Source organism: Scyliorhinus canicula, chromosome 4, assembly GCF_902713615.1.
Source record: "Scyliorhinus canicula chromosome 4, sScyCan1.1, whole genome shotgun sequence".
Classification (NCBI taxonomy): domain Eukaryota; kingdom Metazoa; phylum Chordata; class Chondrichthyes; order Carcharhiniformes; family Scyliorhinidae; genus Scyliorhinus; species Scyliorhinus canicula.
The window spans coordinates 69,334,228-69,361,874 of NC_052149.1; the positions used below are offsets into that span (position 1 = coordinate 69,334,228).

Consider the following 27,647-nt stretch of genomic DNA (forward strand, 5'->3'; position numbering starts at 1 on the left):
TGGCAGGAGGTCCTCCCCGACGCGCTCCATGCAATTAGGTCCCTCCTGTGTACGGCCACTAATCAGACCCCTCACGAGCGATTATTTGTTTTCACTCGGGGCACTACCATGGGGGCTTCGCTCCCATCTTGGTTGAGGACACCGGGCTCGGTTCTCCTCCGGAAGCACGTCCGGACACATAAAACGGACCCACTGGTAGAGAGGGTATTACTGCTACACTCAAACCCACATTACGCCTTTATAGAACACCCCGACGGCCGTCAGGACACTGTTTCCCTCCGGGACCTGGCGCCTGCAGGATCCACCACCACCGCCGAGGTACCCCTCACACTACACCCCACCCGACCCCCCACACCCTGCGCCCCCACGCCTACAGGTTTCCTGTGCCCCTCTTCGTCCCTCGCACTGGTCAGGAACGAAGCTCTGAACGAACCACCCCCGGAGTCCACCCTCAGATCCACACCGCCCGTCAGCACACAGCCATCCGAAGCGGCTGCAACCCCAGTGCTCCGCCGATCCCAGCGGACGACTCGGCCACCGGACCGGCTCAATCTGTAGACCCGTCACCCCCGCCGGACTTGATTTTTTACAAGGGGTGAATGTGGTGAATGTATAATGCATAATTCACACTGTGTATCACTGTGTCCCTGTGGGCTCCGTCTGTGTGCCGTTGGGCGGCTCTGCCCACTGGGGGAGATGAGGAGCTTATACAGGCCTCCACCCTTGGCTCCGCCCATGGCTCCACCCATGGCCCCTCCCACTACCGGAAGCATAAAGTGCTGCGGTCTTGTGATTCCGCCCTCAGTTCTTCTGGTCGCAGGCAGGCTCAGTTGTAAATCTATTAAAGCCACAGTTTACTTCATCTCGTGTCTTGAGTGAATTGATGGTCGTATCACCAGCCTGAATCAATTTTCAGGCTGGCAGGTGGATATCAAGTCAGGAACAGAATCCCAGAATTGAAAAATGTCTGATCTTGGGGGGCAGGGGTAACGGTGCCTCCATCAGAAGGCCCCCTTCTGATTGGTGGTGGCAACCTCACATTGAGGTCCAGTGACTGCTGAAACTGCCTCCCCCAGGCCTATCCCTGAAGCTCCTGATCGCCTCCCCCCCCCACCTCAACCTCCCAGGACTTCCCTACCCTACAATTCCTGGGACCCCTGACAATTACAGGGCTTACTGTTCCTGGGACATTAGCTTTGGTAGTTCCAGGCAATGGCTCTTCTGGCCACTGCAGCGCTGTTGCTGGAGGGACTGGAGAGCTGCCGGCCAAACAGATTGGCCATCAGCTCTCCAAGGTGGTTCTTTCTCCCGACTGAGGGCAGAAGTATCACCGTATCCCAATCAACATTCATTAGTGTAAAATGGCAGCATGACTCTTGGAGTCTGCGGGAACTCTTCAGATGGCAGCCTCTGCCATCCAAAATATCCAGGCTCTAGTTCTGATACAAGGTCATCAAAATATTTTTCTCTCCACCGATGCTGCCTGACTTTATGAATATTTTGAGCATTTTCTGTTTTTACACTTGGGGTTATGGTCTTCGCAGGTCATTTTAATTTGGTGTGTGCTGTGCAGTAAAAATATTTTAATTTTGTTATACTGAGATTTTGTTACAAAAGGAAATGGAACTGGGTGTTATGTTATTCTCTACGTCTGAATAAAGATTGTAGACTTCCAGTTAACACAAATACGTTATTCAATGGGTTTGTTCTGTTTCCAGAGCTGAACTAGATATAATACAGTCAAGAGGTATGACCAGTGAAGCTAAGGTAAGCTGCCTATGCTGAGCTGTCTCTGTCTGCCGCTGCTCACTAGCCCTGTGCTTCTGAAAGAGGCGGATCCTCCCTTGGGCTGGACCCATCTCTGATGCTGCCCTCTAATGATGCTGTGACTGTTACATCTGTCTGTAGTCCCTGGTGTATGTGCAGATATATGTACAGATGTACAGATCACTACAGGTGTTCCATAGAAATATACTATGATCTTTCACTTTTGGGAATTGGATTCATATCCAACTCAGACTGCATGGATAAAAGTCTATTCTGCCACTTATATTCAATGAGTTTGGGTCATTTCAATCTAATCATTCTGTGTATGGACCCAATACATAAAACATCTTTAGTCTGGCAACAATTATCAGTCTCACTCAGTGAAGCCATGGAACAGTTAATGTAGAAAATGACAAATTGGGTGCCTGAAACAGAATGTTCCATTTCTTAGTACAGACACAAAATTGTCAAAAGTTGTCAAGAGACTCGGGGCTATTAAAAGAGAAGCTGTGAAGATTTTGATCAGTTTTGGAGGTTTTGTATACTGGCCTATTTAGGCCAAAACAAGATAATGTATTGATTTAAATGATCAAACACCCACATCTACTCGCAACCTTTGAATACTCTGCAAAACAACTCAATGTTTTTTGCTTTCTCAAGATTTGATACTCGAGAGCCTGATTTCAGATTTCAACATTGTAATTATAATTTATATTTGTTAGATTACTAGTTGTCTTTGACACAGGCTTGATTATTTTTCAACTTATGTATGGCACCTTAATTAAGCAATGCATTTATGCATAACATTAATCATATCTTTAAGATAAGAAAAAGGTCATATTTAGAGTTAACAGCAGTTTCTGAATCGTCTTGATAATTAATTGTCACTCATTATATTTGTCAATATTATCTTCACTATTAGAAGATCAAGAACAAAATCTAAACGTCTATCCTTCAAAAGTTCACTCTGGACCGATGACACCGGTGCTAAGTAGATAATTTAGTTCCCCCCACTCCACTCCTGTCCTAATCTGTGGCTCATATTGAGAAATGGTTCTCAGGCATCAGAGGCCCTTGGTACATTTTCAGAGATTATATTTTACAATTGAGCACTGATCTGAATGACAGCATGCAATACAACCATTTGGAGGGCCGCGGGGGACACCAATACTAAACTAACTTTTTTGCCACCTATTGTGCACACATTCCCTTTGCAACAGAGGATCACTGGATATTAATGTTTATCCTCTCCGGTCCAGAGCAATGAGGTCATTTGGAGCATCCCAGCTGGTGTCAATGAATTCAGCCAACTTAGAAGGTTTGCAGAACAAATGTTAAGCAACAGACTTGAAACAAAGTTGAAGCAACTCAATTTCCTGTTCCCATTATATTTTGGCTGGTATGAATTAGGCTGATATTCATTAGGTAGGCAATGTCGTGGCATGGCGGCACAGTGGTTAGCACTACTGCCCCACAGCTCCAGGGGCCTAGGTTCAATTCTGACCTCGGACTACTTTCTGTGTGGAGGTTGCACGTCCTCCCCTTGTCTGCGTGGGTTTCTTCTGGGTGTTCCAGTTACCTCCCACAGATTGGTCATGCTAAATTGCCCATTAGTGTCTAAAGGTTAGGTGGGGTTACGGGAAAGGGTGGGGGATTGGGCCGAGGTAGGATGCTCTTTCGGAGGGTTGATGCAGCCTCCTTTTGCACTGTAGGGATTCTATGAATATATATTATGTATCATGTTTGGCATGCAAAGACATTCGAGCGGGATTCTCCGTCCCTCTGCACCCGTTTTATGGTGTGGCGTGCCCCTGCCGGCAGCGGGATCCTCCATCCCGGCAGCCAGCCAATAGGGTTTCCTATCGTGTGTACCCCCATGCCATCGGGAAATCCGCGTGAGTGCGCTGCCGGCGAAGCGGAGTATCCCACCGATGGGGAGCCAGCCAATTCGAGTTTTGGAGAAAGTCTGACAAAAGGACAATATAAGAAAGTCTGAAAGCATCAAGAGTATGAAGTCCAGGAGGTTTCACATATGAAAGAAATGAAGTTAAATAATCTCGCAAAACTTCTTGCAGGTTTTGCAGTAATAGTAAAAGGAGCTTTATTAATCCCAGGGACAGAGGGTCTGTGGGAATGAGAAAGAAGGGCAGGAGAAGTATGTGTGCTTGTATGTCCTAGGCCCACACAGCGGAAACTGGTCTCCGGCCGTCTTGGACCCCCTCGCCACTGGACCAAGGCCTTGCTCTGTCAAACCCGTGACGTAGCCGGTGTGCAACAACCATCCCACCAAACACCTCATGCACAGGCATCTTCCACCCCTTAAAATGAAAAAGCTCATGGTCTACAAAGCAGTAATGATACTCGCCCTGCTATATGGCTCAGAGAAGTGGACTATGTATTGCTGGTCCTTCAGCACCCTGCAGAAGTATTATCAGCACTGCCACTGCAAGATCCTGCCAGTCCATTGACAGGACAGGTGTACCAATGTCAGTGTTCTTTCTCAGGCCAACATCCCCAGCATTGAAGCATTGACCACACTCGATCAGCTCTGCTTGGTGGGCCACATCATGTGCATGCCTAAAACAAGCGCTCCACTCAGACCTATGCTCCCGGGGTCTCGGGATGTTGGCCTGCGAAAGAACACTGATATTGTTGCGCCTTGCTGATAATACTTCTCCAGGGTGCTGAGGGATCTGAAATACAAGTGAGCCCCAGGAGGGCAGAGGAAATGCTTGAAGGACATCCTCAAAGCCCTCTTAAAAACGTACATCTCCACCGACATCTGGGAATTACTGGCCCAAGACCGCCCGAAGTGGAGGAAAAACATCTGGGACGCAGCTGAGCACCTCAGGTGGGATTCTCCGTCGGCAGACGTTGGAATCGGTAAGGCGATTGACGGAGAATCGACCGTGAAGCCAAAATCATGACCAGCACCGGGCACCACCAGAATTCCATGCTCTGGTGCCTCGACAGCAGTGTCAATGCATTCTACTCCGCAGGTATAGTAAACGCCATCCGCACATCAATAGTGGGCCTGACCCCGATATTCTCCGGTGACTCTGCGATGCTCCAACCCCGCCGAGAGAAATCACCGATGGCGTGTTTCACTTGTGATTCCAAAAAATCGGGAAACACGCACCGTGGCTGATGAGGGAGAGAGGGGTAGGACATGCAAAGGCACGAGCATGGGCTGCTGGATCTGCCACCGGGGTGTCCAGGCACGAACCGCCATTGCCACAGCCAGCAAGACAGCAATCTTGCTGCGCACCCCACTGACAGCCTGCCGTGGTCCTTGGTTGTGCGGAGTGACACCGGCCATATGGGTGCCCCAACCCTACCATCCTCGGACTGCACCCTGCACCCCACCAACCTCCCCCCCCCCCCCCCCCCCCCCCCCCCCCAAACCGGCCATAACCCATTGCAGGGCAGCATGTAGCTCGGCAACGTCCATGATAGCTCTTCAGGAGGGCGTCAGACAGGGGTCGCAGAGCTACGGCTGGCAAGGGTAGTGCCAGCCAACGCTACTCCTGGCAGCAGGGACATGCGCCAGGGTCAGAGGGCCCCATGGTGCTGGACACCAATAGGGCCAGGTAGCAGCTGGCAGAATGCCTGGGGCACCGCTCGGGATGGTGTGGGGATGGAGGAGGATGGTGCATGCGGGGGCATGGTCTGAAGTGCAGACCGGAGCCACCGTGTAGCCCATTGGACTTAGTTGGGCATGTGGTACGCACCATGCTAACAGGTCTGACTTTCACCCCCTGCAGACAATAGATATCGGAATGCAACCAGTAATAGTGGCCTTCAACCTGGCCGTCACAGCCCTGGGGGATGCACTGAGGCTGGATGAGCAAGGGCTGCTCGAGAAAGACCCTGCAGCAGCAGAACCTACCCCAGAGGAACAGGAGGCAGCTGGTGAGGATGGAGGGCCAGTCACCCAACAGGCTGAGGAGGAGATGGGAAAGAGGCACCCCATGAGGCCATATGTGTACTGGCAGGGCGTGTCATTCGAGGACCTGCCCATGGTAGCACTTTCCACGGTCCACCTGGGTGATCCCTGTATTCAAACTGGCCATTCCGTCTCACGCTCCCACTGAGCCCTTAGGGTGGCTGAGGTGGGTACGGTGGAGGGGCGAGGCGGGAAGTAGGGTGGGTATGGGATGGAGGGAGTTGGGGTGGAACACTAGAGAGGTGAGGTCTGGCTGAACTGGAGCCCGTGGGACAAGCCCCCCCCCCCCCCCTCCCCCGGGTTCCCCGTCCCCTGTCCCCCAACGCTCCCTCTGCAGTCAGTCCAGCCAACCATAGGCTATCCCTCACACCCTTCTGACAGAGCTCAGAGGCAGGTTGAAAAGTTGTCAACAGGTGTTTATTGTGAAAAAGTGAACATATATGTACATGTCAGTGCCCTAGCCCCTATCGTTATATTGTGTGCTGCACCCATGTCTACTTGACTGGTATCTACCTTTCTGGTCTTACGAGCCCTAACTTTACATCTAGGTGGATCCCCAGGCAGTACATAAGGAGTGAAGGTGGCCAATGGGCAGCAGAGTGGCGCCGTGGTTAGCACTGCTGCCTCACGGTGCTGAGGTCCCAGGTTTGATCCCAGATCTGGGCCACTGTCCGTGTGAAGTTTTCCCATTCCCCACGTGTCTGCGTGGCTCTCACCCCCACAACACAAAAAGATGTGCAGGATAGGTGGATTGGCCAGGTTAAATTGCCCCTTAATTGGAAAAAATATAATTGGAAACTCTAAATTTATTTTAAAAAAGGGAGGAGTGGAGGTGACCAGCTGCGGCTCCCACCCTGTGACTTGGGTCAAAGGGGACGTCTTCTGGGATGGGCCCAGCTCTGCTCGAGTGAACCAGGTGGCATGGTGCCACCTTTTCTGCCCGCTGGCCATCCGATGCACCAGGGAAAGAGGGGAGGGGGGAAGAGTCCGATGTGCTGCGGTGTTCCGGCACCTCCCATGTGGGTGCCACCCGGGCTACTCCGTGGGACGGGGGTGGGTGCAAGCAAAGCTAACCCTTGGAGTTCCCCTGCCACCTGCAGCTGCCAGTCCTGCTCACTGCACGACCTGCGTCTGAATGATGACGGTCATGGAGCACAGGGAGTGGACTACCTCTCTGGGACTGTGCCACATCACCCAGTGACTGCGCCACCACCCTTTGGGAAGTGCCACAACAGCCAGTGACTGCGCTACCTCCCTCCTGAGTCTGTGCCACATCACCCAGTGACTGTGCCACCCAGCGCCGGCCCTAGGGTTGCTGGCGCCCCGGGCAAGCTGAACTTCGGCGCCCTTCGGGGGGGGGGGGGGGGGTAGGGGGGGCGGGGCCGGGGGGGTAGGGGGGCGGGGCCGGGGGGGTAGGGGGGGTGGGGCCGCGGGGGGGGCCGAGACCGAGGCGGGGGGCGGGGGGGGGGGGCGAGCCCGAGGTGGGGGGGGGGCGGCGGGCCCGAGGCGGTGGGGGCCGAGGCGGAGGCGGGGTGGGCGGGCCCGAGGCGGGGGGGGCCGAGGCGGAGGCGGGGTGGGCGGGCCCGAGGCGGAGTGGGCGGGCCCGAGGCGGGGTGGGCGGGCCCGAGGCGGGCCCGAGGTGAGGGGAGCGGGCCCGAGGCGCGGGGGCGGGGCCGAGGGGGGGGCCGAGGGGGCCGCCCTGGGGGAGGGCGGCCACCGCGCATGCGTATTTGGCACCGGCCCAACTGCGCATGCGCGGGACCCGCGTCTGGCGCCCCCTAGCACATGGCGCCCCGGGCGACTGCCCGAGTTGCCGGTGCCTTGGGCCGGCCCTGGTGCCACCTCCCTCTGTGACTGGCTCAGGTCAGCCAGCACCCATGCAATACAGCCAATGTTTTCAGCCATGACCAGCTGTGACTGGGCCACGCTGTGGAGCACTGCTGCAATACCATGGTGGCTCTGGTACATGGATGCCTGTGACAAGGCAGCCCTATCCTGGACCTCAGCCACCGTCAGCACAGAGTGTCCCAGACCTTAGACATCTTGACCAATGGCCGATACCTTCGCCCCACGGCCTCGACCGCGGACGCCACCTATGCAGTGTTAGCCTGGTTGGCACGCATGGTTGGCACCACCGCTCTGCAGGAGGTTAGACTCCTCCAACTGCACTTGCAGGCTCTGGACGGTTTCTGACAACTCTCATGTAGTCTCTGGCTCTGTGACTGCTTCTCCACTATCGATGGGGCCACCCTTTCCAGAAGCCCGAAACCCGTCTGGAGGCAGCTAGTCTTTGGCGTCGGGCTGCCCTCAGACCACCCACCCCCTCGCGGGTTCCTATCTCCACTTGATGTATGGCTGCATGCATGTGGTGCACACCAGATAGTGCCCCAGGAGCCTCTTCGCTAAAATACCCAACCGAGGTGAGTGTCTCTGGGATGGTGGAGAGTTTTCGAGACAGCTGTGTCGGGAAGCCAGTGTCTTCCCTGGACTGGTGCTCCAGAGGGTGTCCTGGGCTGTGGTTCGAGGGCTTCCGTTGCTTGTTTCCTCTTCCTGACTGCTATTCACTGGGGTTAGGATTGTGGTTGGGGTTGGGCAGTGGTCACCAGAAGAGCCTGACTCAATGGCAGGTGATCAAGACACAAAACATGATGAATGATTGGACCGCGGGTTAGGGTGGTGCTGGAGGGTTGGTGTGGATGGGTTGAGGGGGACAGTGGTGGATATGAAGGGGGGTTGTGAGTGGCGAGTGGGGGTGGGATGACACACGTGCCATGGGGAACCGCAACTCAGCGGGGTCTCACTTGCTCGTCTGGTGCAGACCTCCCGCTTGGTGACTGCCCTCTCTCCGCGCCCACCAACCAGGTCCAGTGCCCGCTGCTCCGCTGTGGTGAGGGGCTCCAGGCCCGGCGGTCCCCTTCCAGTCTTTTCCCTCACCCGGCAGGTGTGGGCCGCCTTTTCCTGGGGATGGGAGACAGAAAGCTCTTAGTGTTAGGCAGTCGGACACATGCAGCGCAGTGGTGGGTCCGCTGTCCTCCGGGTGGGAAGTAGGGGTTACAGGTGTGTGGCACTGGGGTTGATGCTAGGGGCACTGAGCTGGCTACTCCCCCTTGCCGCATTGAGGTCGTGCAGTTTTTTGTGGCACTGCTGTCCGGTTCTAGCGGTGGGGCCCACGGCACTCACGCCATTCCACCTGCGCCCAGGCCCGGTACATGGCGATGGGTGGCTGCCTCCTTCCCACCCCTGGGTGAAGGTGACCTGTCTCTCCTCCACGGCGTCCAGTAGGGTCTCCAGCTCTGCGTCTGCAAACCGGGGTGCCACTCTCCATGCTGCCATCTTGTTGGGCTGGGGTGAGTGCGTGTAGGAAGTGGAGTGCTAATTTGCAGCTGCAACTTGTCAGCCTCTCGAGTGGCAATCACGACCCCGATGATTCAGACACCATTTTTCATTGGAATCAATCGTGTTCCAGGTGCTAGCCCATTAATGGTTGATGAATTGCTCTGGGAGTGGCACCAATTTTGCTGTCGTAGAAGTCCATCAATTCTGTCCCGGCGTCAACACTTAGTCTCTGAAATGAAGAACTCCACCCTTAATGTTTCATCACTGAGAGCAAACTGAAGTCAAACATCGATCACGAAATGAGTGCTTGGCAACCTGGATACCCCACCCACCTGATCCTCTGACCAGCATCTGCCCAGATTGTGTCAGAGACTATAGGTCGTGCATTGGAATCCTCAGTCACTTGAGAACTCCCAGGCCCATCAAAACCTCCCAGCCCTAACAAAACAGTCCTGTCCGTTTTAAAGGAATAGATCTTTTATGCATCAGGGTAGCGAACTGCAGCCAGAAATAAGACATCCTGGGGTAGGCCACGGCTCCAGGCCTCCATAACCTCAAGCCACAAGGGCGTTCTCAAAATGGGAGGTCATGTGGTGGGGGAGGCATTTATTTGAAATTCATTTTAAAGGTCTCCCAGATCTCAAAAAAAGTAAGAGAAAGGTTCCCCCCACGAACATGGGAAACCCCTCTGCCCATGGGCATACATCACCCCCCCCCCCCACCCCATGCACACGGGGATCCCCCCCAAACCCCCTCCACAGACCACAGACTTCCCATCACAAGCCCGCTTCCCCATCACTGACCCCAGTGCACAGGTAAGTACAGTCCCCAGGAGGGAGAGAGTCATGCTGAGCAATACCCAGGCACTGCCCTGCCAGGGGGCGGTGCCAGGGAGCAATGATGGGGAGGGGGGCTTTCTATGGTGAGGCCGTGGCCTGCTTGGGGTGGGGGGGGGGGGGGGGGGGCGTGTGCATGGGGGAGGGGGGGGACACAATATCCGTGGAAAGAGCCTTTTTCGTACCTTTCTTTTAGATCTGGGTGCCCGTTAAAAATGGCGCCTCAATTTCTTGAAGGCCAACCTTGCTGGTGGGGTGGTTTTATTGAAAGCCTGCTCCACCAGCCTGAAATCATGGGATCCCCCTCCACGATTTTTTTGACTAAGTGTCAAAAGATACGGCAGATAGTGCAGCTGGCAGCACTGTGTTCCTGCCTGAGTTGACAATCCGAAACACAGAAATCTATAAAATAAAAGACAAACTTATAAAACAACAATGTTGATGAGGCAGATGAAGCTGAGGCAGAAGAATGCCTCCCAGCAGAGTACATTGACACTCTGAAACTTGGTCTACAAAAAGAATCACAGGTGGAGGCATGTGTGAGTACATACTGCAGGTACCCACAGTGGGATTCTGCATCGGCAGGATCCTCTCGTTCGCCGGCAACGCTCTCACACCTGCAGGTTACCCGATGGTGTGGAGTGGCCACAACGGGAAACCCCACTGGCCGGCTGCGGGAACGGAGAATCCTACTGCCGGCAGGGGCGCGCCACACCAGAAAACGCGTCTGCCAGACCGGAGAATCCCGCCCTCTATATTTATTATTCAGTGATACATCTTAATTTCTAGATATTTTATTTACTTTAGAGTCTAGCTAGTCTGGGCTAAGGCTATTGTAAAATAAGCAGGTCTAGTGGTATTTGCTTTCCAAAAACCAAATTTATCTGAAATCTGAAACAGGATGTCCCAAAGAATTTGCATAACAGATATTCAACCTGTATTGGGATAAATTGTGAATTTTGCAATATGTTGTTGAGAAGTTGGTGTCTCTTTAAGTGTCAAATAGTGTGTTGTAGCTTTAAATAAAATTGAAGGCACAGTCAGGAAAGTGGTCAAAATACCAGGAGGTATTCCAGGAATTTGCATCAAAACGATACAAGCTGTGCTCAGCTGTCAGAAGGAATGCCAAGGCTGCAAAGCTGATTGGCTTAACTTACTGGGAGAAAGCTAGGGACATTCTTCCCATTGGTCAAGAGTTGCAAATGTTTGTTTAGAAGTTGTTAGTTGTGTTAGGAACGTAGGAGCAGGAGTATGCCATTCGGTCTGTCAAGCCTGCTCCGTCATTGAAACAGATCATGGCTGATCATCTACCTCTTACACTATTCCCCCCCACTATCCACATACCCCGTGATGTCATTAGTATCCAAAAAATTATCAATTTCTGTCTTGAACATGCTCAATGATTGAACTTCCACAGCCCTCTTGGACAGAGAATTCCAAAGTACCACCATCCTCCGAGGAAGAAATTCCTCATCATTTCAGTCTTACACCTGCCCCTTATACTGAAACAGTCTCCGGGATTTTCTGGCCGTTCTTGCCAGTGGGATCTTCCAGTCCTGCTGATGGCAAACCCCTTGATGGAACCATCAATTCACCAGACACGTGTTTCCGATGTGAATCTAGGCTTTAATCGACTAACTCAGAGCCAGCCTGTTACCCGTTGATGAACTCGTAGTGAACTCAGGCTGACTCGGGGCAAGGGTATTTATACAGCTGCACTAGGGGGAGGAGTCATGGGCGGAGCCAAGGGTGGAGCCCAGTACAAGTTCCTGAGTGCTCCCAGTGCTACTCCCCCTAGTTGTAGGATAGCGCTACTGCGCTTACAAAGACAGTGTGAATTAACATATATACATCTATATTACATTCACCACACCCCTGCCGTGGGTTTCCCAGCAGAAGGGAGTGGAGTCAATGAGAAATCCCATTGACAGGGGCAGGACCAGAAGATCCTGCCGCCGGCCAATCGCAGGCTGATTCCCACTGCAGAGAAACACACCACAGGGGATGCAGAAAATACTCCCTGTGTCTCCTTGTTCTAGGTTCATCAGCCAGGGGAAACATCCAACCTTTCTCTACCCTCTCATGTCCTGTAAGAATTTTGTAAGTTTCAATGAGATCTCCTCTCGTTCTTCAAAACTCCAGAGAATACTGATTCGGTTTCCTCAATTTCTCCTCATAGGACAATCCCACCACCCCAGGAATTAGTCCGCTGAACCTCAGTTGTGCTCCACCCCCCCCCCCCCCCTCACCCCCTTGGCAAGTATATCCTTCCTTAGATAAGGACACCAAAATTTACACAATTGTACACCTCAGAAGTGGTCTCATCAAGGCCCAAACAATTGCAGCAAGGCCTTCCTAATTGTTTTCTGCACCTGCATGCTGGCTTTTAGTGACCCGGGACACCCAGGTCCCTTCAGATATAAAAACTTCCAAAAATCTCACCATTTAATAAATATTCGGTCTTTCTGTTTTTTTCTACCAAAGTGGATAGCTTCACACTTATTCAAATTATATTCCATCTGCTATGTTCTTCCCCACTCACTTAGCCTGTCCAAATTCCCGTGAAGTCCCCTAGCACCCTCCTCAAACCTTACCTAGCTTTGTATCTTGAAAATATTACACTTGGTCCCCACATCCAAATCATTTTTATACATTGTGAACAGCTGTGGCCCCAACACTGATCCTTGAGGTACCCCACTTGTGACAGCCTGCCATCTTGCGAATTTTCTGCTTATTCTTGTTGACACAGGTACACATACTTAGGTGAAATGTTGCAAAACTACCCGCAAAAAAGGTATAAAGACAGGAGGGTAACATTGAACATTTTGCACCTGCGAAGCGATAGCATTTGCCACACTTGCTGGCGGCTGCATTTGTCAGGAGAAAGAATTAGTAGTGGAGCACTTGCAAGGTAGTTAGCATTTGTGCAGGACATTAGCAGTGAACAAGTAGTTGTCATGGGTTGGGGGCTGCTGTAAGAACCAAGAAGTGACTAAAATAAGTATCACAGTTTGGGGATTGCTGCAAGAATCCAGTATTGAGACTTGAGAAGAAAGTGCATAGTCTTTGTCAGGAAACCGTTTTCAGCTTGAGAGAGAGAAACATTCTGCAGCGGCTGTGAAATGTGCAGCTTGAGAGAGAGAGAAATGTTCAGCAAGCAGCTGTGAAATGTCAGCTTCAGCAGTTAAAGTGGCCTGAAAGCTACATCAGTTAAGGTAGACTGGGAAACTAGAGTTGAAATCTTGCAACTGCAAAGAGATTAGTATGCTATGTATGAGTTAAGTTGACAAAGTTAAAATCTCAAAGTATATCAAGAGACCAATTTCAAGGAACCAAGAGAAGCCTAGGATCCAAGGAAAACCACACCAACACTTGTTGAACTTGTTCAACTAGTGGAATGTTAAGTATTAATCTTTGAAATTCAATAAACCTTGGGCTGGATTCTTCCTCCCCATGCACCACAAAATCACCACGGGTGGGACACGGACCATGTAAAGGTCCATTGACCTTGGCCGGAATTTCCGGTCGCCGGGCGGGCATGGCCAGAAAATCCCGCCCTTTGTTAATTTGCATTCTAAGTTAATTATTGTCCTTTTTTTTGCCAATAAGGTTATTCCTTGACAAGGTTTTGTATAGAGCCCAAATCCCCAAAACGACATCCTCACTTCCTGAGGTGCAATGCCCAGAATAGAACACAATACTTCAGATTTAGTTTAACCAGAGCTTAATATAACTGTAGTTTAACTTCTACTCCTCTGCATTCCCGTAACAGCCTCCCCGAACAGGCGCCGGAATGTGGTGACTAGGGGCTTTTCACAGTAACTTCATTTGAAGCCTACTCGTGACAATAAGCGATTTTCATTTTCATTTTCATTTCATTTCATTTCATTCCAGCCCCTGGAGATAAAGGTCAACATTCCATTAGCCTTTTAAATTATTGCTGTATCTTTCTACCAGCGTTCACTAATTTCTGTACATTGGGCCCTGTATCTCTCTGATACTCCCCTTCTTAGGTCCAAAATGGAAGACCTTACACTTTGCCATATTGAAATTCATCTACCACAGTTTTGCTCACCCACAGAATCTATCAAAGCCCTTTCCAATCTCCTGCTCGCACCTGCACTATTTAGTAGTAACATCATCAACAAATGTGGATATATTGTATGGCTCTTTCCTTCATCTAAGTTTTGGTGAATTAATAAGCTTTGAAAGAAAGATTAGTCCTTGTCAGAATCGTTTGGATATTATATTCCTTGCTGCTACCTTGCTCACAGCAACTGTACTGAAGCTTAATTTATTAGCCACTGTTGAATGTTACAGATACGATAAAATTAGAAACAATTTCACCCAAAGATTCACCCAACATCAAATACAGATTTGGAACTCAACTGGTTGCTATGGACACTGTTTCTATGGTACAAGAAGGCAAACAAAATATCATGGCTATGGAGGATCTACTCTCATCCCGCCCTCAAGTCACCTGATGTATAGTAACCTAGGTTACACACTATAATGGAGTGAATCATCCGCAGCAAGGCAACAAGATCTGGATAAAATATTCTCGTGTTCTACATTTTTCTACATCTGAAAACAAAATTCAAATTGTTATTGTGTTTCTGTTTGTTTTCCTCCACTTCTTTAAGTTATTTTTGTGCCCTTTTTCAGCCAACAGTGGGGAAATGCATGTGAACCTAACAAAGGATTGAGGTGAACCCCAAAGCTTTTTAATTCATATGTAAAAAGCAAGAGGGTGGCCAGGGAAAGCATTGGACCACTTAAGGACAGTGGGGATAATCTATATGTTGAGCCAGAGGAAATGGGCAAGGTACTAAATGAGTACTTTGCATCAATTTTAACCAAAGAAAAGGACTTTGTGGAAGGTGATTCCTGGGTAAGGTGTGTGGACAGTCTGGGTCATGTTGACATCGAAAAGGAGGAGGTATTGGGTCTTTTAAAAGACATGTCTGCTAGGCCAGATTGGATTTACCCCAGAATACTGAGGGAAGCAAGAGAGGAAATTGTTGGGGCCTTGACTGACATCTTGGTATCCTCAAGACTGGAGAATAACTAATGTGGTATCGCTGTTTTAGAAAAGTAGCAGAGGTAATCCAGGAAACTATAGTCTGGCAGTAGGTAAATTATTGGAGAGAATTCTCAGGGACAGGATTTATACCCATTTGGAACCAAATGGATTCGTTCGCAATAGACAGCATGGTTTTGTGAAGGGGAGGCCGTGCCTCACTAACTCAATCAAGTTTTTTGAGGAGGTGACAAAGATGATTGATGAGGGGAGGGCGTGGATGTTGTTTACGTGCACTTCAGTGAAGGCTTTTAACAAGGTGCCCCATGGCAGACTGGTACAAAAGGTGAAGTCACACAGGATCAGAGGTGAGGTGGCAAGATAGATACAAAACTGTCTTGGTCACAGAAGGCAAAGGGTAGCAAGGATATTTTTCTGAATGAAAGGTTGTGACTAGTGGTGTTCCACAGGGATCTGTGCTGGGGCCTCTGTTGTTTGTAGTACACATAAACGATTTGGAGGAAAATGTAGCTGGTCTGATTAGTAAGTTCGCAGATGACACCAAGGTTGGAGGAGTGGCAGATAATGTTGAGGATTGTCAGAGGATACAGCAGGACATAGATAGGTTGGAGATTTGGGCGGAGATTTGGGAAGAGAACTGGCAAATGGAGTTTAATCCAGAGAAGTGTGACGTAATGCATTTTGATAGGTCTAACATAGAGGGGAAATATACCGTAAATGGCAAAACTGGCATATGGAAAATGAGAGGGATCTGGCCGTGCAGGTCCACAGATCTTAGAAAGTGACAACACAAGTGGACAAGGTAGTCAAGAAAGCATATGGGATGTTTGCCTTCGTAGGGTAGCGAGTATAAAAACTGGCAAGTCATGCGCGGTAGCACAGTGGTTATCACTGTTGCTTCACAGCGCAAGGTCCCCGGTTCAGTTCCCGGCTTGGGTCACTGTCTGCGCGGAGTCTTCACAATCTCCCCATGGCTGCATGGATTTCCTCCGGGTGCTCTGGTTTCCTCCCACAAGTCCCAAAAGGTGTGCTGTTAGGTAATTTGGACATTATAAATTCTTCCTCCATGCACCCGTACAGGCGACAGAATGTGGATACTAAAGGCTTTTCACACTAATTTCATTGCAGTGTCAATGTAAGCCTACCTGTGACAATAAAGATAAAGATTATTACAGTTGTATAGAACCTTGGTAAGGCCATACTTGAAATATTGCACACAATTCTGGTCACCACACTACCAGAAGAATCTTGACGCTTTGATGAGGGTGCAGAGGAGGTTTACCAGGATGTTACATGGTCTGGAGGGTGTTAGCTATGCGGAGAGGCTTAATAGACCCGGATTGTTTTGATTAGAACTACGGAGGTTGAGGGGTGACCTACCAGAAGTCTACAAGATTATGAGTGGCATGGATAGATTGGATGGGCAGGCACTCTTTCCCAGGGTGGAGGGATCAGTCACCAGGGTGCATAGGTTTAAGGTCCGTGGGGTAAAGTTTAGAGGAGATGTGCATGGCAGGGTTTTTACACAGCGGGTGGTGAATGCCTTGAACACGTTGCCAGGAGAGGTTGTGGGTGCAGATACATTAACACCATTCAAAAGTAATCTTGACAAATACATGGATAGGATGGGTATTGAAGGATACGGCACAAGGAAGTCCTGAGGGTTTTGGCCAAGGTTGATATCATGACCGGTACAGGCTTCGAGGGCCGAAGGGCCTGTTCCTGTGCTATATGGTTCTTTGTAAACTGCCAACGCTCGCACACTATCGAATATGGAAATAACTGACTTGAATTTTTATGTTATTGTTTACATTAGTACTGTACCTGATTCCTGTTGTTACTTTGCCAGTACCTGAATGCTTGCATTTCTGAATTGGGCGTATTCTGTGAATTTCAGAGATCACTTTTTTGTGTTATAAATTTGATTATTTCAATATTCCAGATCCAGCTCACATCACAGGCAGTCACTGTTAAACTTTGTAAGTGTTAACTTACTTTGGAAGCGTTTTCAGATGATTTTCTCTCAACTCCAGAATGCGTAGCTTGGTGAGTCTAAAAAACACAAACACAATTGTCAAAGTGTGCTTATGAGAAATATCAGAACATGCTTGTGTTACAATTATTTCACTATTTTGTGCGGCTGATAATGTGGCCCAGGTGCTAGGTTACGAGTATTTGCACGCCACAAAACTAACCTAGACTTGAATACAATAATGGATGTTTACATAGAACAGTTGGCTGAGAAACTCAAGTGATCAGGTGTACTTCTAAGACGTGGGGCGGGATTCTCCGATCCCCCACCGGGTCGGAGAATCCGTGGGGGGGGGGGGGGGGGGAGATGCGAATCCCGCCCCGACGCTGGCTGCCAAATTCTCTGGTGCTAATTTTCGGGCGGGGGCAGGATCACCGCCATGCCGGTTGGGGGCCGTTGGCAGTGGCCCCCCCGGCAATTCTCCGGGCCCCGATGGGCCGAGCGGCCGTCCATTTTTGGCCAGTCCCACCGGCGTGGGTTACGTATGGTCCGACAAGGCGGGACCTGACAGGTAAGTCGGCAAGGGCGGTCCTTGGGGGGGCATGGGGAGATCCGACCCCAGACCCCCACCGTTGCCTGGCCCGCGATCGGGGCCCACCGATCTGTGGGGGGACTTGTTCCGTGGAGGCACTTCTTTCTTCCACGCCGGGCCCCTGTAGGGCTCCGCCATATTTCCCGGGGGCCGGCGCGGAGAAGAGAACCCCTGGGCATGCATGAGAATACGCCGGCCAGTCTGTGCATGCACGGAATCACGCCGGCGGTTCCATGTATGCGCAAACTCGCGGCAGCCCTTCACCGCTGGCTGGAGTGGCGCCAACCCCACCGGCATCCACCTAGCCCCCTAGACAGGTGAGAATTCCTCACCTTGTGGGGCTGTTGACGCCGGAGTCGTTGGTGCCAGTTTTCCCGCCGGCATGGGGACTGCCATGATGTTAAGTGGCAACCAGAGTTTAGTAAAGTTGGTCAGAGTCAAAGAATACCTTTGCAACTTTTACCATGATATAATGGAACTTAAAGTAATGTTTTTCATCGAATCATAGAAACCCTACAGTGCAGAAGGAGGCTATTCAGCCCATTGGTTTTGTACTGACCCTCCTTATCTAGGCTCACTCCCTGTTTTATTGCCCCAAAACATGAGATAGGGAGAGGGCTTGAGGCGGCCAGCTAGAAACTGTACAGCTTACAGATGCAGAGAAAGATGTCATGGAGACAAGTGATAGAGCTGTGTCGCTGCCTGTAAGTTGGAGATGGATAGACTGGGAGCTCACAGCTGGTTGATGACAGAATTTAAAATATCCATGATATACATTCTGACTTTATGTTGTCTAAAATGAACAATAAGAAGACTGGACTATGATGATTGACAAGATTGTTGCTTTGCCATGACTTCATGCCCTTTACTTATACCTTCCAGGACCTTCAATTGGTGGATGCTGCATGTTTCAGGGTGACTATGAAACAGGTGCATCATATAAGGATATATCAGGACTAAAAGAATGACTCGGGTAAGAGTAGGGCCAGTCAAGTACAGTAGTGGGAAGTTGTGCGTGGAGTCCGAGGAGATAGGAGAGGTGCTAAATGAGTATTTTTCGTCTGTATTCGCACAGGAAAATGACAATGTTGTCGAGGAGAATACTGAGATACAAGCTACTAGACTAGAAGGGCTTGAGGTTCATAAGGAGGAGGTGTTAGCGATTCTGGAAAGTGTGAAAATAGGTAAGTCCCCTGGGCCGATGGGATTTATTTTAGGATTCTCTGGGAAGCTAGGGAGGAGATTGCTGAGCCTTTGGCTTTGATCTTTAAGTCATCTTTGTCTACAGAAATAGTGCCAGAAGACTGGAGGATAGCAAATGTTGTCCCCTTGTTAAAGAAGGTGGGTAGAGATAACCCCGGTAACTATAGACTAGTGAGCCTTACGTCTGTTGTGGGAAAAGTCTTGGAAAGGTTTAAATGACTTGGAGGAGGGCGTAGAAGGATGGGTGAGTAAATTTGCAGATGTCACTAAAGTCGGAGGAGGGCGTAGAAGGATGGGTGAGTAAATTTGCAGATGACACTAAAGTCGGTGGAGTTGTGGACAGTGCAGAAGGATGTTACAATTTACAGAGGGACATAGATAAGCTGCAGAGCTGGGCTGACAGGTGGCAAATGGAGTTTAATGCAGAAAAGTGTGAGGTGATTCATTTTGGAAGGAATAACAGGAAGACAGAGTACTGGGCTAATGGTAAGATACTTGGTAGTGTGGACGAGCAGAGAGATCTCGGTGTCCATGTCCATAGATCCCTGAAAGTTGCCACCCAGGTTGAGAGGGTTGTTAAGAAGGCGTATGGTGTGTTACCTTTTATTGGTTGAGGAATTGAGTTTCGGAGCCATGAGGTCATGTTGCAGTTGTACAAAACTCTGGTGCGGCCACATTTGGAGTATTACGTGCAGTTCTGGTCGTCGCATTATAGGAAGGATGTGGAAGCATTGGAAAGGGTACAGAGGAAATTTACAAGGATGTTGCCTGGTATGGAGGGAAGATCTTACGAGGAAAGGCTGAAGGACTTGAGGCTGTTTTCATTAGAGAGAAGAAGGTTAAGAGGTGACTTAATTGAGGCATACAAGATGATCAGAGGATTAGATAGGGTGGACATTGAGAGCCTTTTTCCTCGGATGGTGATGTCCAGCACGAGGGGTCATAGCTTTAAATTGAGGGGAGATAGATATAGGACAGATGTCAGAGGTAGATTCTTTACTCAGAGAGTAGTAAGGGCATGGAATGCCCTGCCTGCAACAGTAGTGGACTCGCTAACACTAAACGCATTCAAATGGTCATTGGATAGGCATATGGACGATAAGGGAATAGTGTAGATGGGCTTTAGAGGGGTTTCACAGGTTGGCGCAACATCGAGGGCCGAAGGGCCTGTACTGCGCTGTAATGTTCTATGTTCTATGAATGCCAGTGGTTGATGGATACATGGAAAGTGCATGGAAAGTTTTAAAAATGCTTATTTTCTGTTAATATATTTATATGCTGGGCATTTATTTTAATTGGCTCTGTACTGATATAGCCTTCACTTGTCAAGCAGGAATTGCTGGAGGTGCATGAGGTTACTCCTCAGAAGACTTCACTTCTTTTGAGGATTAACTCACATCCCGCACAGCATCCAGCAGAACAAGTACATTCGCTTTGGTTAAGAAAGGTAATTAGTTGGGTTTTCACCTGTTGATTCATAATTTACAAGTGAGGATGAGCATACATTGGTGATCGGGATTGTGACATTATGGGAAATGTTCAGAGTACAAAGGATTAATGTCATATCATAATTAACCACTAGATGAAGCTGGATGCAGAAGCGTATAAACCACTGACTCACAGACTTCTGGGAGAAGGCTGGAGAGGAGAGCATAGGAGTAGTGAGAGAGAGCAGAGTACAGTTAGAATGTAGAGACCAGTGATAGGTGATTGTAGATTGTAGATTACTAGATTATTGTTTACCATAGGAGTAAGTGGTCAAGCTTTAATAAGTTGTGTAAATAAATGTTAGCTTTGTCAATGAACTTAGCTTCTGTGGTCTTTGTGAACACTACAACATCCGTCTTGAGAACAAGAATCACAAATAACACCACATGGTACCAGAAGTTTATTCCGAAAAGTAAACAGTGAGTTTAGAAAGAGAGTTTAGCTTCTGAGAAGAAAAGAAGGACCATCACACCGCTAAATAGACCTCGGAGATAGCATCAAGCTACTGATCGTAAGATGGACGGTTTGAACAAGCCAGAACACTTCAAGACTGGTAAACTAAGCCTAAATTTGAAAAATTTCAAACAACAATTTGAAGATTTCTTATCTGCTTCTGCATGAGAATGAGCTCCTGATCATCGCAAAATTGCGCTCCTCCTAAATTTAGCTGGACCGGTAGCTATAGAACTGTATAACTCATTCCACTTTGAGAATGAAGTTGAAAAAAAGAATTATGACAGTCATGGAAAGGTTATAGTCGTTGTGAACTTAAAATAACTGAAAAGCTGCGTGAACGATTGCAAAATCAACAAAACTAACGTTAGAAAATTCTATTAAAATGTGTTGAGCGAGCAAAGTAACTAAAAATAGATGTTCCGAAATATTAATGCGGGAAGGTGGCGCAAAAATCCAGATCAGGGCTGACTCTGTTGAAGCTGTGGCGCAGCTAAAAAAATCAGCGCACCACGAGCGTGATGACATGTACATGTTGTGGACACGCCACTCAAGAATAAAATGCACAGCCTTCGGAAAAAGATGTTTAAAGTGCAGCAGACTAAACCACTTTACCTCGCAATGCAGAACACTGAGGAAATCTTGACGGACAGGTGTACAAGAAGTATACAGCATGAAACAAGAAGAAAATATTAATAAATCTAAAAATAAAGAGGATCAACTAAACATCATAGAAGATGAATTTGATTTGGAAGATATATTCATCATTGACCCGAGTGATATAATAAATAGAATTCCACCAAAGATGGATGGAACCAATAAATTGATGGAATTGCATACCGGTGCAACATCGGATAGCAATAATCTGACAGATGGTGATGCTGATACAATTGAAGACAATTGGACAATTCATTGATGCTAAATGCCACATTAATCATTAGGGACTGGTTTAGCACAGGGGCTGGTTTAGCACAGTGGGCTAAACAGCTGGCTTGTAATGCAGAACAAGACCAGCAGTATGGGTTCAATTCCCGTACTGGCCTCCCCGAACAGCTGCTGGAATGTGGCGACTAGGGGCTTTTCACAGTAACTTTGTTGAAGCTTACTTGTGACAATAAGTGATTATTATTATTAATCTCCTGCAAGCCTGTCACAGGAACAATGAAATGAAATGAAATGAAAATCGCTTATTGTATTCCACATCCCAGGAATGAATAAATAAAAACAAGTAGCCCCAAGGCCAAATTTACTGCTGCACCCCTGTTTACATATCCAAATAAAAAAAAAAATCAGTAATGGGATGTGGGCATCGCTGGTTACGCCAGCATTTATTACCCATCCCCAGTTGCCCTTCAGAAGGTGGTGGTGAGTTGCTTGCTTGAACCGCTGCAGTCCCTGAGGTGTAGGTACACCCACGGTGCTGATAGGAAGGGAGTTCCAGACTTTTGCCCCAGCGACAGTGAAGGAACAGCAATATATGTCTAAGTTGGGGTGGTGAGTGACTTGGTATGATGGTAGGGTTCCCAGGTATCTGAAGCTCTTGTCCTTCTATGTGGTAGGAGTCGTGGGTTTGGAAGGTGCTTTATAAGGAATCTTGGCGAGTTACTGCAGTGCATCTTGTAGACGGTACACACGGCAGCCAATTTTGTTGGTGGTGGAGGGTTTGAATGTTTGTGGAGGGGGAGCAATCAAGCTGCTTATGGAAAAGGGCAAGAGTGGTCCTCAGGTAAAGATGTTAGACTGGTGGAAGGCTAATTACAACAGCATTAGGCAGGATCTGGACAGTGTTGACTGGGCGAGGGTGTTTGAGGGAAAATAAACATCCTGCCTGTCAAATGTCAGTTGATTAGAATTCAGGACCTGCATGTACCTGTGAGGATGAAAGTTAAGGGTGGCAAGTATAGGGAACCCTGGATAATGAGGGATACCATGAACCTTGTTAAAAAAAAAGGGAAGCATTCGTAAGGTCTAAAAGGCTCAGGACAGATGAAGCCCTTGAAGAATATAAAGCAAGTAGGAAGGAACTTAAAGTAGGAATTAGGAAGGCTAAAAGGGGCCATAAAATGTCGTTGGTAAACAGAATTAAGGAAAATCCTAAGGCGTTTTATACATTTGTAAAGAGCAAGAGGGTAGTCAGAGAAAGGGTTGGTCCATTCAAGGATATTGGAGGTAATCTATGTTTGGAACCAGAGGAAATGGGAGGGATACTAAATGAATACTTTGCCTCAGTAAAGAGGAGGACTCGGTGGATGAGGAGTATAGGGTAGAGTGTGTAGATCTGAGTCATGTTGATATTAATAAAGAGGAGGTGTTGGGCATCTTAAAAAGCATTAAAGTAGCTAAGTCCCCAGAGCATGATGGGATCTACCCCAGAATACTGAGAGAGGCAAGGGAGGAAACCGCTGGGACTTTGACAGTAATCTTTGTATCCTCATTGGCTACAGGTGAAGTTCCTGAGGACTGGAGAGTAGCCAATGTTGTTCCATTGTGTAAGAAGGGGCAGCAGGGTAGCATGGTGGTTAGCATAAATGCTTCACAGCTCCAGGGTCCCAGGTTCGATTCCCGGCTGGGTCACTGTCTGTGTGGAGTCTGCACGTCCTCCCCCTGTGTGCGTGGGTTTCCTCCGGGTGCTCCGGTTTCCTCCCACAGTCCAAAGATGTGCGGGTTAGGTGGATTGGCCATGCTAAATTGCCCGTAGTGTCCTAATAAAAGTAAGGTTAAGGGGGGGGTTGTTGGGTTACGGGTATAGGGTGGATACGTGGGTTTGAGTAGAGTGATCATGGCTCGGCACAACATTGAGGGCCGAAGGGCCTGTTCTGTGCTGTACTGTTCTATGTTCTATGTTCTATAAGAGCAGCAGGGATAATCCAGGATATTATAGGCCGGTGAGCCTTACGTCAGTGGTAGAGAAATTATTGGAAAAGATTCTTAGAGATAAGATTTACTCTCATTTGGAAACAAATGGACTTCTTAGTAATGGACAGCATGGTTTCGTGAAGGGGAGGTCGTGCCTCACTAATTTGATCAGGTTTTTCGAGGAAGTGACAAAGATGATAGATGAGGGAAAGGCAGTAGATGTTGTATACATGAACTTCAGTAAGGTACCTTCGACAAGGTACCTCATGGTACACTGGTACAAAAGGGGAAGTCGTTTGGGATCAGAGGAGAGCTGGCAAGTTGGATACAGAACTGGCTTGGGAAGAAGGTAGCAGTAGAAGGGTGCTTTTCTGAATGGAAGGCTGTGACTAGAGGCATTCCACAGGGATCAGTTCTGGGGCCTTTGTTGTTCGTGGTGTAAATGATTTGGAAGAAAATGTAGCTGGTCTGATTACTAAGTTCGCAGATGACACAAAAATTGGTGGAATTGAGGATAGTGAAGAGGATTGTCAGAGGATACAGCAGGATACAAACTGGTTGGAGTCTTGGGCAGAGAAATGGAAGATGGAGTTTAATCCAGACAAGTGTGAGGTAATGCACTTTGGAACGTCCAATGCATGTAAGAATTACACAATAAATTGTAGAACTCTTGCGAGTACTGACAGGCAGAGAGATCTGGGCGTGCATGCCCACCGATCACTGAAAGTGGCAATACATCTGGATAAGGGGTTCAAGAAGGCATGCGGCATGCTGGCCTTCATCATCGGGGCATTGAAAATAAAAATTGGCAAGTCATGTTGGAACTGTACAGGACCTTAATTAGGCCTCATTTAGAATACTGTGTACAATTCTGGTCGCCATACAACCAGAAGGATGTGGATGCTTTGGAGAGGGTACAGAAGCGGTTTACTAGGATGTTTCCTGGTATGGAGGGCATTAGCTATGAGGAGAGGTTAGATAAACTCAGTCTGTTCTCACTGGAACAATGAAGATTGAGAGGCGACCTGTGAGTGGCATGGACAGAGTGGATAGTCAGATGCTCTTTTCTAGAGTAGAAAAGTCAAGTACTAGGGGACATAGATTTAAAGTGCGTGGGGAAAAGTTTAGAACTGATGTGCGAGGCAAGTGTTTTACACAGAGGGTGGTAAATATATGGAACGCGTTGCCTGGGGAAGTGGTAGGAGTAGCTTCGATAGTGGCATTTAAGGGACATCTAGTCAAATATATGAATAGGGTGAGAATGGAAGGATACAGATTCCGTAAGTAGTTTAGGCAGGTACCATGGTTGGCACAGGCTTGGAGGATCGAAGGGTCTGTTCTTCTGCTGTATTGTTCTTTGTTCATATCATGCCAACAAGGTGTTACTGGAAGCGGGCAAGCCCCAGTGTAGCGGATGAGAGGTCAGACTGAAAAGTTGCTGCAGCCTCAAAAATTCAAACACTGTTGAAACATGCCATGGTCCCTTTAAACATTTGACAAAATGGCCATGTCATTTTGCTTGCACACTAATTGGTTGAAGAGCTTGGCTCTGACAAAGAGCAACCAGAAATCCCACTAATCTGGAGGTCAGGTTTAATTTTCAGGCAATTGTGACCTAAAAATGGTTACAATTTAACCAGAGACTAAAGTGGTATAACTTTGTCCGTCTGTTTCTCTCTCCATTGATATTTCCAGACTGGTTAAATAATAATAATCACTTATTGTCACAAGTAGGCTTCAATTAAGTTACTGTGAAAAGCCCCTAGTCGCCACATTACCGGCAACTGTTCGGGGAGTCGGGGAGGCCGGTATGGGAATTGAATCCACGCTGCTGGCATTGTTCTGCATTACAAGCCAGCTGTTTAGCTCACTGTGCTAAACCAGCCCCAACTGAGTTTAGAATCATTTTCTGTTATTATTTCTTTGTTTATGCACCAATGCATGGCACCATGAAACAATGTGCAATTTAAGATTTTTTAATTGACTAAAAGCCAGTAACAAAATATATTTTGCTAGTTTGTTTTGCAATTACTTCAGGAAAATATATATGAAATGAATGAAATCAAACCAGGATAAAAAAAAAGAACTGACAGAACAGTGAACCTAAATGGATTCTTCTCCGGATTTGTTATTTATTGTCATGCAATGCCAAAGAAAATGAAGAATAAATGGAAAAAATTCATTAATTTCATATGGGTTGGTGTGCGGTCATGGGTTTTCCACCTGTATACAAGTGGTTGAGCTGTCAAATATTAGATTGTAGTATTTGTTGGAACTCTAGATGAATCCAATTATATGGTAGCTTTCACCTATACGATATGACTCACACAGACTGGCGGTTCATCAAGGTTCATCATTTGCCAGAAGACTCACTGCTTGACTAATCCTTCTATGTGGGTGTAAATTAAAATTTGCATAGCATGCTGATGTTTTCTATGGCGAAGCGTGTCTTCAGAATATTCAAACATGGGGTCCCAACGATAGGCATTTTCCTCCCCCGATGGGCCTTTGGGCTCCTGGAAGTGGCCTGGTGATCTTTTTCTTCATGATAAGTTGTCTCTTTTGACTTGTTCAGGAACAAATCTGTTGTCAATCAATATGGTTTTTACAGCTAAAATTAATTTAAAGTTAATTTTAAATCTGGGGACTGATTTTAAGGTCTGTTACATGCTATCTACAATCAACTAGCCATCGAGAAAATAAAACATGTGCAAAAAACAATTTTGCATGATTACTGCCCAAATTGCCTACCTTGGATTTTTCTGATCAGGCCTGAGGTAGAAATTCATCTCTGAACTTCATGAGAGTTTATATTCATATGTAGTAAAATAGAAATGTAGAACTGGAGGTGTTATAAGGTTGTCTAGTGTCTCCCTGAAAGGTCGACAGGCTTGTGTGATTGGACATAAGCTGCTTATTATTAACACACCACTATATAACTATCTCCAAGGTCAAACCTTAACTCGGTGCTATATTTATGCCAACTTCTCTCAAACGTTCGACACATATGGGTGCAATTGGCGATGTGGGTGCAAAATCCCATGAGAGTCAAAAAACAAGAATCTCGCTGTGGAGTTCTTGTTTTCTGATTTTCCCCTCCCCTCGCCAGTAATGTAACGAGGTTCCTTCCCAGGAAGTCTCGAACCTAATTTCCATACATTTAAATATAATTAGTGGCCTTCCCTGCCTTTTTGTCTCCTGACAGTAGGAATTTCCCCTTTTCCAATGTCAGCGAGGTTTGCAATAGGTTTTCAAAAAGTGAACTAGGCGAAGGGAAGCTGCTGGGAGCACATAGTTAAGTATATAACTACCCTAGCACTGCCCATTGGACTGCCCCAGAAGTGCTGGGACAGTGCCAGGATGCAAAGAGGCAGTGCAGGGGGAAGTGCCAAGGGGGCCCCTCAGGTTCCCTTTATGTTTGTTGGGGTTTCTCCTTATGCGTGGAGGGAGGGGGGTTCACTTGTGCATCTGGGGCGGGGTCTCTGTGTACATTGTGGGGGGAGTGGAATACTTTGTTTTTTGTTGAAGATCAGAGCACCCTTCAAAAAGGGTGCCCTGAACTCAGGATTCCCAATGTTGCCCTCCTTTTCCAGTCCTGCCCCGCCAACGTGGGCCATGCCTAGCAATTTATTTTGCACCAAACACTGGATTATCTGACCAGAGAAGCCTGCTGTGCAGCCAGTGAGCTGCACGCCGGTTTTCTCGTCTCAGCCAGCATTTACTGCAAAAATGAGAAAATTCTGCCCACAGTCGACCATCATGTGAATCTTGACATCATAATGTGGATGTTACTGTCTCCCCAGTCCCACATTACCCTTTAGTTATCTAAAAACCTTGTACTACATTATCACCGATTTAGTATCCTCACGCCGGCACGGGGTGGGTAACCCACTGAGGCCGCCGGCAAAGGATCAGAGCACTGTAATGTTGCCAAAACCATTTTTCAGAGGACGCTCTATTCTCCACCCAATTGAGAATCGTGATATCAGGCAGTGGAGAATCCATTCCTTATCCTTCCATTGGCATTGCACACCCACATTTGCAAAGAAATTACTTCAGTTTGGCAGGGAGATAGTTGGTGGAGGTTGCCTTTCCCAAAGGCTAATCATGATTGTAATTAGCATTCAGTTTATGGAGGATTCATTCTGGGACAGCAA

At 48.1% G+C, this 27,647-nt stretch overlaps 1 protein-coding gene across 4 annotated transcripts in view; it reads right to left on the reverse strand.

Annotated features, from left to right (window-relative positions):
- The window catches only part of lrrc7 (leucine rich repeat containing 7), a 1,013,254-nt gene that overhangs the window by 311,697 nt on the left and 673,910 nt on the right, over window positions 1-27,647 (reverse strand). For all 4 annotated transcript variants that reach the window (XM_038794406.1, XM_038794408.1, XM_038794407.1 and 1 more), the window contains one exon: window positions 16,922-16,978. In XM_038794406.1, the coding sequence (XP_038650334.1) occupies window positions 16,922-16,978 (57 nt within the window). The remainder of the gene's footprint in view (window positions 1-16,921; window positions 16,979-27,647) is intronic.